The sequence below is a fragment of the Pocillopora damicornis genome, chromosome 5, assembly GCF_964200805.1.
Source record: "Pocillopora damicornis chromosome 5, jaPocDami1.2, whole genome shotgun sequence".
NCBI classification, from domain to species: domain Eukaryota; kingdom Metazoa; phylum Cnidaria; class Anthozoa; order Scleractinia; family Pocilloporidae; genus Pocillopora; species Pocillopora damicornis.
In genome coordinates, this window is record NC_142674.1 from 8,309,611 (window position 1) to 8,323,118 (window position 13,508).

Here is a 13,508-nt window from a genome sequence, read left to right on the forward strand (position 1 = left end):
ACACAAAATGACCGATCTCAAACAAACTAACCTAGAATGACTTCGAATAAATTTGAACACAACTTCGAATAAACCTGAATGAATTACACAAAAAATGGGTTTTTTTACAATTATATAGCAAACGAAAGAAAAACCAAACTACAAATTATCTTACCAGACAAAAGACATTATGTAATAACAAAAACCTACAATACAACGAAATGAATAAAAAAAAGATTATGCAACGTTAAATAAGCACAATCCTTAAATAAGATGTTCTTTTGTCCACCCACTGGGTAAGGACACCTATCCAAGAACTAATACAGAACTTAAAATGATAATTACAATACATTACAACTCCATAGCGGATTAAATGTGAACCTCAAAAATTGAGGTTGTTAAGTATTCATATATTCAGGCTATTGTTCTTTCTCATTACTTATTCATTCCGATGAGTTTGCCGACATGCCGGCATGCTTCCGAAGATCGTGAAGAGCGCAACTTCTTTGATGTAGGTGAGATATTTTTCTTTTGTTAACAGATGAACGGAGAGAAATTTACAACAATTGCGTTGTCCGATTTGCTGACAACTTTCGCTTTTGTCCAAATTCCTAACTGATCGACAGCTTCGACAGAATCGCCAACACTAAACTCCATCGCGACAATAAACAACACGGTCAGATCACAACAGGTTCATTCGAACAAGACGAAAGTTGTGAAAGAATGAACCGCCAGCGCGCGAACACGAGCACTATTTATGACACGCAATATTTACATAATAAAGAAGTAGTTTGATTCAAGTGCACTCATTCGGATCAAAACAAAACGATCGGCGCTCGAAATGATAAACTATTTTCGCTTTTGCTCTTCGCAGTGATTACAACAACTCGTCCAAGATCCATTTTTAAATCTTTTGCGACGCTCTTTAATCCTAAAAACATATTAAGGCTAAAAATACACCGTGAATAGAAACTAAATCCATTCAAATGATTGCAGTTAATCGATCTCGAGTTCATTCATCTCAAGACAATGTAAACAAAAGGATACAAGATCACAAGTCTATTCGCGCAAGGTAGCTTAATTACACTATTGTCCAAGTCTTTTGAAGTGCCTTCCGCAGTTCCTTTGGTCTTCTTCCAAAATATCTCACCTTTTTCGAAACGAATAAAACCGACACGTTTTCGGCAGCCACCGAAAGCAATGCCCAGACGAATAAACCGAGCCTTCGAGGTAAAAAATCCAGCGGTGTCACCCATTTCAGAAAGTCACATTTAAACACGGAGCGAGCCTATAAATTGAGGCTGAGCGGCTCAGCCCGTCAATCACAAATTGGAATACTCTGCTTTGATTGGCTTATTCACCCAGGCGTGTAGTACTCCCGCGTAATTCGCACGAAGTAATTTTTCAGGCGACTGCACAAGGGAAGGTTTTTCGCTTGTTTACTTCTCGGCTCTGTGAAAAGGTAAGCGAAAACAACAAGAATGGCATCTACAGAAGAAGAATTTAGACAGGTATCGTACTTCATATACATGCATTTTAACACCTTTTTTGTTGTTTCACTTGTGAAAGCATATCGATTGTTTTGGAGTTTGTTACTCAATGTAAATGCCGTGTTTTAGGTTGTACTTCTAATGCCAGTGAGTGAAATGGAATTTCTGCGTTCTTTTGTGGCCTTCAGCGGCGGGGAGGTTGTATCTGAAACCAAACCCAGCCGAAGGAAAAGAGCAAAAATAACACAAGATGGCAATGTCCGTGAAGAGGAAGATGCTGGTAAATTTATAAATATAGCTTGATTTACATGTCGCGTAATTTCAGCCGAGCTTGACAGAAATGTAATTCTTTGTAGACGCCCACGTTCAAACTACAATCAATCGTGAAAATTATTCTTTGTAGATGCCCACGTTCAAACTACAATCAATCGTGAAAATTATCAATGAATGTGTATTTGCATTGTTTCAGTGCATGTTCATAGCGAAATTTGCTTGAATAAAGCTTGAATTGTATTCAACACAACTCGAACACAGGGTAAATATTTGTAGTTCGCTTTCTGTGAGTGTATATAAGCTTCCCTTAGTGTAGAGGTGCATTTTATCGCGAGCAAAGATTTTTAGTATTCTGCTGGGTCTTGATGTAGCTGTCCTGGAACGATTCTGGGGGCGAGCTTGCGTTTGTCTCTTCGATTACTCACTGCATACTATCAAAGTCCACAAAGTGTGCAGTTTCTAAACCATTTGCCTCGGTTTTGGCATTATATACAAGCCAGTTGTCTACTAAAATTTCCATAAAACGAGCGTTTGCTGCAGGTACGAGTTTGTTATCCAAATGCAGCTCTTTTTCTTGTTCTGAATAGAACAGTTTGGAGGTGCATTTGTACTATGGCGGCTTAGCATGGTCGCAAAACGTATACATACGAACACATAACTTCTGTTTGTTTTGTTGTTTTACTTTCCCGCCGCCAAAACTCAAAGTACAAGCCTCACTATCGTACAGAACCTACAGGCATGCTCAAGTTATAGAAATAGATGATCTTCATGATTGCAGTCCCATTTTCTCAACGGAGGACATGCGTTCATCGATCTTGAGCGCCCGCGAAATTTGAATTTTCTCCGAACGGGAAGGAAGTTTTCGCTCGTTTCTTGAGTTTTTTGTCTAAGAACGACATTTAAGACACTCTTGAAAAGGTAAGCAAATGGTGGGGGTTTTAAATAAATAATTTAATGTATCATTTCTTGAAAGCAGACAACAAGAGATTTAGCAGAAGATTTATAACGATAGTGACCGTTGCAGAAAGCCGCCATTAGGGACTTTAAGAGCCATTTTCCGAGAAATCGAAAATCGCAAGACACTCGTAAAAAAATTGAATTTTTTTTTCTTTTGCCAAAACATCCCTTTTAGTGACCTAATTCAAGGAAAAATAGTTTTGGGTTCAAGCGATTCATTGTACGGGAGAAATAACAAATAGTTTGAAAAATCGTTTTATTGCTGTCTTTTCGCGCTTAAAAACAATAGAATCCGACCGCAACTTCGAGAAAACGGTGAACGCATAAGAAACAATCCCTAACATCGAAACTTCAGCCGAGTATTATTTCGTTCTTAATCTTCAAAATCCTAAAAGAAAATTTGAAGAAAGAAGTTTTTAACATTTACGATCGACAAGTTTAAAAAGGTCGTATTTGTGTCTCTTGAAATGTTAGAAAATGAAAGCGAACTTTAACCTTTGTAAAAGCCCTTTGGTATATGCCGCTTCCTAGTAAAACCCATATAGAATAAAGCCTTGGCTATTGAAGTAAATTACAGGAACGTTTTAGCTCTGGAAATTAAATACAGCCCTGACACTGGAGTAAGCAATTTGAGAATTTAAGTTAATAAACTTTACGCAAATTAGACGGTCCGCTGAATGAATTCATACTAAATGCCAAGTTTAGTGTAAAAGGACTACTTACTGTTGCTTGTAATATGTTTTTACAGTGAAAATGTTATTTCTAGCTTTCAGCTGTGTTGGTAAGAGCCGTAAATAACTTTTTATATGACGACTGAAAAACGTTTGTTTAGCTACTTTGCTACCAGCGAAATCATTGAGATCGCAACTTCGAACTGAAGCTGTCATCGCTTGACGAAACTCCGTTACCACAATTTTAAAATAGTTTTCTTCAGGGGGAAAAAGCAGAATTAAAATGCATTCGAGACCGTTGACTTCGATTTTGAATTCGTTTAGTTAAGATTTCAAGCCACCACAAGGTCTTATGACCTCTACTGACCCGGAAATCGGTTACATGCCAAGGTCACGTTAGCAAACTGTCACGAAATACTCAAAAGCTTCTGTTTTCGGCCTTTGTTTTGGTAAAAAAAATATATAAACTTTTCACAGAACAGACCTTCTTGCTTTATTTAATTTATATATTTGTATTGGTCTGGACACATGCATATGCTGACCGGCTGTGAAAGACATTCATCACAGTTTTTGATTCAGAGTGGTACAATATTTCCCAAAATATTTCAAACACAAATGTTTCCTTAATAAGTTCGTTATTCCCGAATTTCCCACCTTGCAATAATCCCTACAGCAAAAAAAGAAAAAAAAAAAAAGCATAAAAGTCAACTTTATAGCTTGCTTTAGTTTTGTTTCGGATTTTTTTTTATGATTTTTCCTCCGAAACCAGGAAACCCTAGCCAGGTAACTAGAAATTCTCAGTTTCATTTAGAGCTTGTCCACAACACAACTTCAAACTTGCGTGTGCTTATCGCATCCTTAAAACCTTCCAGACCTCTTCAAAATTGTTGAAAAGCCTATTGAGGCTAATAATAATCTTTGAGTTAACTATGACCAATTCACGCCGCGAGCGCGAGAAAAAGAGAACCACTCCGCAGGGCTGAATACGCGATGTGGAGTGTTATAAAATTCCACATTCTCGCGCGTAGCGCTTTCTCTAGAGACCTCTAGAAGTGTTGTTTAGTGAAGATAAACAAAGCTATCTTTGGTTAACTCAAAGAACTTGCAGAAATACCTCCAGCCTGCATAAAAGGCGCTTTATGAGCCAAGCGAGGCGAAAGTGGCATTTTGCACGAAGCGTGAGAAGCGACGAGGGGAGGAGAAAAATAAAGCTTTATTTTTCTCCATCCCTCGTCTCGCGCTTCGCACTCGTTTCGTGCTTCGAGCAAATGCCGCGTTCGCCTCGCTTGGCTCATAAAGCGGCTGTTATGCAGGCTAAAATACCTCTTCACATTTATAAGATAAGATGTCATTGATTTGTCAGAGCGGGAAGAGACATTTATAACTTGCAAATAGTCACGAGCTGAAAGGTAACTGACTGATTTGTAACAAGGACTCACCCTGACAAACAAGAAATGATCTCACTTTCCGAAAAGGAACGCTCTTTTAAACATAAACAAACTTCAAAAATAAGTAAAGGAAGCAAAACAATGAACAAAATAGATTTTTTCTTGACTTAGTTATTCCGGCGAGAACAAATGGTGAATGATTCACTCCTGGAAGCAAGCCTCTGAGGAAAAGTGAGAACACCGTTTAGGCAAAACTCTACAATTTGTGTACTTTACTAGCCTGTTCACAGACTCTCTTCATTTTTAGATATCGTCGAGTGCACGTATAAAAAAAACCGCGTTCCGCCCTCTGTCACGAGCAATCGCTTATCTTGTGCGTGCACCAAATTCCCAAAACAGAAAAACGTCTGTGAGCAGGGTAGTACTTTCTGTTTCTACATATTTTTCCCACGGAGCTGGCAAGTGCAATTAATGACGGCTTTTTTCAGCAAGTCAACGTAGAGCGCTTTGCGGCGAACAGGCTTGGGAGGTACTTCTAATTCTAGTTGCTGACAAATGTTTTGAAGCATTCCAAGTTTAAGTCGCTCCAGAGATCCTCCCTTGGCCATGGCACAGATATCGTACTGATCGTAAGTGATGGGTTGCTGTAGCGTGATGGATAGGATTGTTTCTCTTGCCATGGTAAAGTTTTCCTCTTCTACTACAGCTTGGATTTCAGCATCGTCGGATGTTTGCCGTCGGACCTTCGCTGCAAGACGTGAGAAATATGAAGTGCACTGCTGCGGGGTAAGAAACTCGGATACTTTGAACAAACGAACACCATCAAGTCTTTGTGCACGTCTCATTTCACGTGATACGATATCACCGTCCAGTTTTCTGCCGCTGGTTTGACCAATTGTAAACTTCGCATTTAGATAATCCCTCTGGTTTTGGTTAAAGCGATATGCTTTTTTGCTCGGCTTTAGCGCCCATCCTTCTTTTACCTCTACTTCGCCGGATGTAGCCTCTCTTGTATCCCTAAAAGACGCAAACGAAATAACTTGACTGGTCGTGCCCTCCTCCAACCTGGACTTGTAGTCCAGTTTGGCAAGGTCTAACAAAGACCGTTTCTCTAAAGACTTGGTACATTTCTCTAAAGATAGGTACTTTTCGAGAGAAGACAGCCTTTGAAAGACCTTAACACACCCATCCTGAGGGCAGGTAAACACGGATGACGATTCATTTGTATTGTCAGTGGGATCATGAACCTGCTCCACTTCCGTCTCTTGCTTCTTCCTTGACTGAGTCGGTTTTGGGCTAAGGGGTTTAAAGTCTCCAGAAGAAAACTCAGATGAAAGCCAACCAATGCCATGCTCTGAAGTAGATAACACATAAAGAAACAAGATTTACATAAACAGCACTGTTAACCTACTTCAATAATTTACTCTGCACAGTCTGTGAAGAGTGCCCCTTTGGTCCACTTTGCTGCGCGAACAGATGAAACGTTTGCTTTTTACATATTATGACCGGACATGTTCTTCAGAACCGCCATATTCTGCAATGTTCGTTTTAAAAATTTTGTAGAACAAATCAAGGACTTAAATTTATTAAGTGTCTGAGGGGCTTAAGTCTTTTACAAAGCAAAACCCCACGGGGTGGCAGACACCCGCTCCTCCTGCGTACCAGGATAGGAAATGGATGCCTTTCATGCGTCTGAAGGCTATAACAAACGATAAACGTACACCTTTTTACTCAAACTATTAAAAAAATATATATTTGCGCGATGAAATAATTCTAAAAAAGGAAGAATTGTGAATTTTCATTAGACTAACCTTCTGATGTTGTTTCCAATGGGATCTCTTTTCCCTTTCCCATACCATAAGCGCGCCAAGCTACGAGAATTTCGTCTTTAAACTCGAAATTGTTTAATTTGTTGATACCAATAATCTTTCTGTTGTCATCTACTACTGCTTCCTCTTCAACACTTTGCATGACAGCAACTCGAACTCCTTCTATCCCCCCATGCGAAAGAAGAGCACTCTTCAGTTGTTCGACATTGGTCACGTCATTTCCTTCGTTTATGAAAGTCCTGACGTGATTCTTGCAGGTTGCAGCGAGCCTGTCTGCGGCACCTTTTCCACCCTGTGGGTCAGAAAAGTCAATGCGCTTGATTTCGATGCCGGTGGAGGAGGATATCACTGGGCATGAGAGTACGGTGGACGACGAATGATAACATCCTGCGTTATCTTGGCGAAAGAACGCCTTGTTAATCTCACTGTGCTCCAGCTTGATGGTATTCAGGACATCCTGCATGATTTTAACCACTGCAGCACTGCCTTGATTGCACGACTGGACTATGTGCAGAAAGCCCTGCCACTGGAGTACCCCGTTCACACGACGGTAGACGACAGAAACGTGCCAGGAGATACCTCGCTTACCAAACCAGTCGGTTTGGGACTCTCTGTATTTTTGTGGCAGGAACTTCATAGCCCAGTCGTTAATTATCAAGACAGTGTTGTCGTCAAGTTTCTCCAGTGCATCTATTCTCGCTTGGTCTTGGTTAGCTGATCTAAGGATGTGGCATTTCCAGGACATTATGGCCTGCTTGGCTATCTGGAATATAAATAGCGCTTCGTCTTTCGCGTCCTGAGTCGGAAAGGTCGTCTCGCCAAGGACCCGTTCAATCTTTGCCAGAGTTTCTTGAAGACTTTGACAACGGTCACAAAGATCAGTGTGTTGGTGACTGCATTATTGCTGGTAATCTGCATCACTACTGTCGCTAAGAGCAAACAACACACAATGGTCTGCTACGTTAGAGGGGCTTGTGACATGAACCTGTTGATAAAACAAAACTGAGATTACTGTTTGTCTGTGCTTATACTTCAATATAATAGTTAATCAAATGATTTTTTAATCTAACATATATTATTAACGTAAGGGGGCGAATAACTTTTAACCTTAACCTTAGAAAAAAAACTATCCTCGTGCGCGCATTGTTAATCTCGAGAATTTATGTAAGCTAGTTACACGTGCACCACTTAGTGAAGAAAAAGAGTACAAAATATATATTTGTTTTACGGAATGATTTTGTTGACGAGGTAAAATAAGTACTTACTTTTAGTTTTATTCAAGCTATCTTTCTGGAGTCAGAATTCACATTACCTTATAGTCCCCCTTCAAATACTGCTTGCTTGTCATAAGAGCTTGCACAACTGTAGTCTCCCACTCCTTGCCGGAACCTAATCCCCCTATTTGGCGTACGAGGGCCACGAGATCATCAAATGCGCGAGCACCTTCAGCTGCAAAATAATGTAAGCCCTGCAGTGATTTTCTTACAGAGGCACTGCACTCAAAGAGTATCCGTCTCATAGTAGTTTCGCTGAATGGTTTGAAGTTGATCTCCAAACAGTACTGAGTGTACTGTTGTATCACTCGCTCGGGTATCATCATACGGATTACGTTAGGTACTTGAATAACCTCACCAGACGAACGCTTGAGATGTTTCTGCCCAAATGGAAGGTCCTGAACAAGATGCGGGCTCGTGATGAAACCAAGAAAGTGGTCAAGCTGCCTCAAGTCTACTCGTATTCGTGTGGTAGGCTGTTGTGGAACTTGAGCGCCTCGGCCAAACTGTGATCGATGAAGATTAGCCATGGAGTATCGGTATCTTGTCAACCCCGGGATATAAAGGGAAATGTCGTTGAAAGTTCAAACCCCTGCCATAATCGAAAGCACTTGTCTACGGGTATCCCAGCTGGTTGCATTCTGGTACGCTTCTGCTAGTGCCTCTAAATACAAATGCTCTGAATGTGACAACTCACTTACACCTAGGGCCTTGTTCATAGCCGTAGAAGAGGCTAAACGTCGCCAGAGTTCACCAGCATTATCAGGGGTGACGCTCTTTAGCACAGTTGCTACTATTTCTGTGGCTCTCCTTGTTTGACGTTGTCTTGTTCGCTCAGAGGAATCACTCCAAGAAAGCCATGGCTTTCCAAGCGGTTCAAGTTTGCATGCTGCCAGGAACTCACTCAGCTTTTCGCGCGGCTCATGTAAGATCACAGGTGTGGGCTCGTCACTCTGAGTGGAAGCTGTGCTTATTGTGTCTGGTGACAGAAAGGTGTCATCAGCGATTGTTAGACGTCCAAGGCTTTCTGCGAACTCTTCAACAGATTGACCGGTATCACTTTGTCCTGGAGATGAGTTTGAGCTGTTCTGTAGCGTACAAAAAAGACGTTTAGACATCAATGTTACTTCAATATTTCTGTTTATTTTGTCACTGGGCATTAGTTTTTTTTATTATAGTTCGAAACTTAAGTTATACATCATTTTAAAAAAAAGAAAATATGAATTTACATGCATACCGCTATCATTATCAATACTCCCGCTCCAGCCAGACCAAAAGGAATTTAAAGAAACGAACAGTGACCTATTCGTCTTAAAATCATTTTCAGAGTCATTTTCAAAGTTTACAGTTATTCACAGTTACCCAGCCCTTTCGGAATTTTGGCATTTGTTATGTTGGAATAACTGTCTGTATCCAAGGTTACCGTTTACTTACTTACATTTGCTTCTGAAGTCTCTAGTTCTACGCATGGAGTAACTTCAATCATTGGTGCGGGTGTCACTTTCTGTTGTTGGTTTGTCTCCGCGAAATGTTGCTTGCACATTCTGCAAAGAGCTGTAGCAAAAATAAATGTTAACCTTGTTAAAAGGCCATCGCCGATTTCTTTACTATTCTTCAAAGCCATTTTCTTCTTTGGGGGGGAGGGGAACAGGAGTATAAAGGGTATTGTAACGCTTGCGCATATGTTGCTTTACGCCCTCGCTCGTTTAAAATTAAAGCGTATACTTTAGCTACAAATGTGTTACGATAAACTTACGCGATCCAACTTGAATAAGTATTCCTTCAGTGTTTAAAATAAATGCAGATAGAACGCTGTCCAAATGCCGATCGCCTTTGACCGAGGCTGTTTTGTGAGCAGCTATATCTAGTGGAATGCTACACTTCACTTTTGAGGATCTCCAGCGCATACCAAATTCCGCTCTGTGGCGAGGGCATATTGTCAATGACAAGTGGGACTCTTCCACTGCAAATACCCCTAAACAAAGGTAAAGGGAAAATTATCCATTGCATACATCTCGAGCGAGTTGAGAGGCTCGTGTGCTAGGAGATCTCGAGGTCCCCTTTTTCATAAAAACGTCTTTAAAGTCTGTGTATCAGTGACAGGTGTGTGTGCGTGGGTGGCGGAGCGGGGGGGGGGAGGGGGTGGTGAATAAAGATCTTTTTTGCTATCGTAAGCGTTAATATTAGATTTGCAAAATATTAACGCCGCGGATAAAAGCCTGCGATTTTTAAAGAGATGAACTCGTTTGCTTATTGTTCTTGCAAGCAGGATACAAAAGAGTGGTACACAAGTACTGGGGACAATAATTTTGTCAAATGGAAGGGGATATTTCGGTTCGACCGACCGAAATAACCTGACCGACCGAAATAACCTGACCGACCGAAATAACCTGACCAGTCAAAGTGGACCAGCTTCAAAGGCGTTCCCAAATATTCTGGTAGGACCGAACCGAAATGGTCCATTCCATTTGATTTCTAACCGAAACTTGCGGAATTTTGGGCTGAATGGAAAGCACCCGAAGATTTTCTTAGAATAACATGAGCATCGTGAGGTCTGTGATAAAGAGATGATGGAAATGTACACCACTATTAGCCGCTACGTAAGACGGTAAGACAGTACATAAGATTTACCTGCTCTTGCTAACAGCAGTTTTCATTCAGTGTCAAGTGCTGTATCTGCTTTTAATCCATACAGCTCGCAGTGCCTCGAAATGTCCCTTGTACAATTTCTTAAAGCGAGAACTTCAACTTGGCCTGGATAATCGGTGCTTAAACCACAGGGTGTGGCGTCGTGTAATAAACCAGAAAAACTACATGAGTGAAACGTTGCCGAAGCCATGACAAAAAACAAAGCTCTCCCAACAAACGAGACAAACTCCACCAACGCTGTTTCGGTATTCGTAATACTAGACGGGAATAATTCAATTAAAAATAATATCATAGAGGCACGTGCAATAGTAAGTGGCGAAACAGTTCGTGACAATATATAAATTTTATTCCAGGAGCATTTGACCTGGAAATGTTTTATTAATATTGTTCCTAGAGTCGAATATTTTTACACTGATGATCTATAAACAGACGTACGGTTGTACATTTTTTCATTGGGACAGCTGTAATTGCTTCTTTGTCTGTTTACATTGTGTACGAAGTATAGCACGTACCGTCATATGCGACAAGCTAGCGTGACCAATCTTTGCACGTTTGCTAAATTACACGTCATATGATCTTGTTATCCCGTCTAGTATCTGATTTTTTCGCACAATAAGAATAATACTCACCTTGTTAACTGTGTGGTTTGAGCAGTGGTTAATTTTCATCATTGTATGTTATTTTCGGACCAAAACATAATCGGGTTTCATTATTATTAAAGCGTCTGATAATGCGTAATAAGCGCTGCGTGGGAAGTGTTTAGATAGCTCAAGCACTGAAGTTGCTGGACACATTTTGGTCAAAATCAGGTATGGATGAGTTGCCACTTCACAGGACAAACAGATTGAGAGATGGATTTAACTTCTATCGCAACAAGCAATGGTAAGTTGTTCGTTCAACAAAACTTTGCGTTAAAAATATGAATTTATTCAGCGGGCCGTCTAATTTGCATAAATTTTATTTACTCAGATACTCAAATTGCTTACTTTAGTGTGAGGACTATATTGGATTTCCAGAGCTAAAACTTTCCAGTAATTTAGTTCAATAGCCAAGGTTTTATTCTATATGGGTTTTACTAGGAAGCGGCATATACCAGTGGCCTTTTACAACAGTTAAAGTTCGCCTTCATTTATTAACATTTCCAGGGATACAAATTTGACCTTTTTAAACTTGTCGATTGTAAATTGTTAAAAACTTCTTTCTTCAAATTTCTTTCAGGAAATTAAAGAGTCAGTACGAAATAATACTCGGCTGAAGTTTCGATGTTAGGGATTGTTTCTTATGCGTTCACCGTTTTCTCGAAGTTGCGGTCGGATTTTGTTCTTTTGAGTACGAAAAACCAGCAAAAAATCGATTTTTCAAACTTTTTGTAATTTCTCCCGTACAATGAATCGCTTGAACCCAAAATTATTTTTTCTTCAATAAGGTTACTAAAAGGGATGTTTTGGCAAGAGGAAAAAAAATTCGTTTTTTTCACGAGTGTCATGCGATTTTCGATTTTCTCGGAAAATGGCTCTTAAGAACTGAGAACGCGGTGGTCTGGAAAACGTGAGGACCGAGAGTGGGGCTGGGCGAGCACCGCGTTCTAAGCGCGGGAAATATGTAGTTAAGATCAACAACGCGATCATTTAGACTAATAGTTATGATCTGGAAAACAGTGAAAACGCTTTTCGCCTTTCCCTATAAGAATGACTCAAAACTCATTTAAGACTTTACAGGAAGCTTTGCTCCTTTCTCTGGAAGAAAAGCTAATAGATGACGAAGAATTTGCCGTGCTGTATGAAGAATTCACTCCCCAAAACCTTCCGTTTCGCCACTGGGATTATGAAAAATTTTCCCTCGAAAACAAAGACCCCGCAGAGTGCAAGGCAGACTTCAGATTTGAAAAGAGTGACATCTCATTGTTGGTGGATGTTTTACAGATGCCTGATACCTTCACATGCCCGAATGGTACCGTTTGTGATTCAACAGAAGGACTTTGTGTTATACTAAAGCGTTTTAGCTATCCATTTAGGTTGTCTGATATGATTTCTACTTTTGGTCGATCAGTACCCGAGCTCAGCATGATTAGCAACGAAGTTACTGAATGGATGTACAATGCTCATGGCCACAGGATTACCGAATGGAATCATTTCATTATGTCTCCTAACCTACTGCAAACTTACTCTGTAGCAATTCATGACAAAGGTGCCGCCTTGGACAACTGTTTCGGCTTTGTTGATGGAACAGTTCGTCCCATATCAAAACCAGGAGTCAATCAAAGAGCTGTTTATAATGGCCACAAGCGTGTTCACGCTCTTAAATTTCAATCCTTGGCCCCACCAAATGGATTGATTGGCAATCTGTTTGGATCAGTAGGTAACGGTATATTCATTCATTTTTTATAGTGGGATAGTGCCGTAGCTGTTTTCACTTGGATAGACATTTTTATCACTTATGTGAAGTTAAAAGTTAGATTGATTTCTTTTCTCAAAAGGTTAAGCTAACGTTTCTTGATGACTTCCTCCCGGTCTCTCAAATCAGAGGTATTTTCAGTAGCTCCCACTCCCAATTTTTATTAGAGGAACTAGTTTTCCTGTCACCACAGACCAATAAATTCTAAACTCTGACTTACAGGCCATAAGTACCTGGACTGCAAGAATAATAGCCAGCCAATCCTATGTTGTTTTTGGCGTACTCACTTACAAAGCTAATCAATGGTCTACATAGGTAACAGTTTGTCAGCCAGCCAATGTGTAACTGATTGTGGTTCAAAAATTATTTTTTTTGCCCTTGTTCAGAGGGACGAATGCATGATGCAAGAATGCTGGACACATCTGGCCTTTATGTTGACCTGGCACAGTTCGCCTTTTCTCCTGCTGGACAAGAGATGTGTATCTACGGGGATCTGGCATATCCTCTACGTACCCATCTGCAGTGCCCCTTCAGACATGGGGTGTTAACAAGACAAATGGAAGAGTTTAATGCATCTATGAGTTCTGTACGCACAAGTGTGGAA

General features: G+C 40.3%; 2 protein-coding genes, 1 long non-coding RNA gene and 1 pseudogene across 3 annotated transcripts in view; 2 read left to right on the forward strand and 2 right to left on the reverse strand.

The window, feature by feature from the left end:
- The first annotated feature begins 1,321 nt into the window (after positions 1-1,321).
- Positions 1,322-1,994, forward strand: LOC149044992 (uncharacterized). Its single transcript, XR_016186944.1, has 2 exons — positions 1,322-1,490; positions 1,599-1,994. It is a non-coding gene; the product is annotated as an uncharacterized LOC149044992 (long non-coding RNA).
- Positions 1,995-5,150: 3,156 nt separating this feature from the next.
- On the reverse strand, positions 5,151-7,344 carry LOC149044993 (uncharacterized). Its single transcript, XM_089207566.1, has 2 exons — positions 6,570-7,344; positions 5,151-6,112 (listed from the first exon to the last, which is right to left on the reverse strand). The coding sequence occupies exons 1-2, from the start codon at positions 7,330-7,332 to the stop codon at positions 5,193-5,195; spliced, it is 1,683 nt and encodes a 560-aa protein (XP_089063692.1). The 5' UTR covers positions 7,333-7,344; the 3' UTR covers positions 5,151-5,192.
- A 12-nt stretch (positions 7,345-7,356) lies between these two features.
- LOC149044994 (uncharacterized) lies at positions 7,357-9,884 on the reverse strand (annotated as a pseudogene).
- A 2,203-nt stretch (positions 9,885-12,087) lies between these two features.
- The window catches only part of LOC149044995 (uncharacterized), a 1,813-nt gene continuing 392 nt past the window's right edge, over positions 12,088-13,508 (forward strand). The window contains exons 1-2 of the mRNA XM_089207579.1: positions 12,088-12,868; positions 13,291-13,508. The exon at positions 13,291-13,508 is cut by the window's right edge and continues 392 nt beyond it. Coding sequence (XP_089063705.1) covers positions 12,199-12,868; positions 13,291-13,508 — 888 coding nt within the window. The 5' untranslated portion in view covers positions 12,088-12,198. The remainder of the gene's footprint in view (positions 12,869-13,290) is intronic.

Excerpts from the sequence above, each read along its gene's own strand:
- LOC149044993 (XM_089207566.1), bottom strand. The coding sequence starts at position 7,332 with ATGTCCTGGAAATGCCACATCCTTAGATCAGCTAACCAAGACCAAGCG. Across the intron at positions 6,113-6,569 it reads ATTGGAAACAACATCAGAAG|AGCATGGCATTGGTTGGCTT; the intron begins GTTAGTCTAATG and ends TATCTACTTCAG.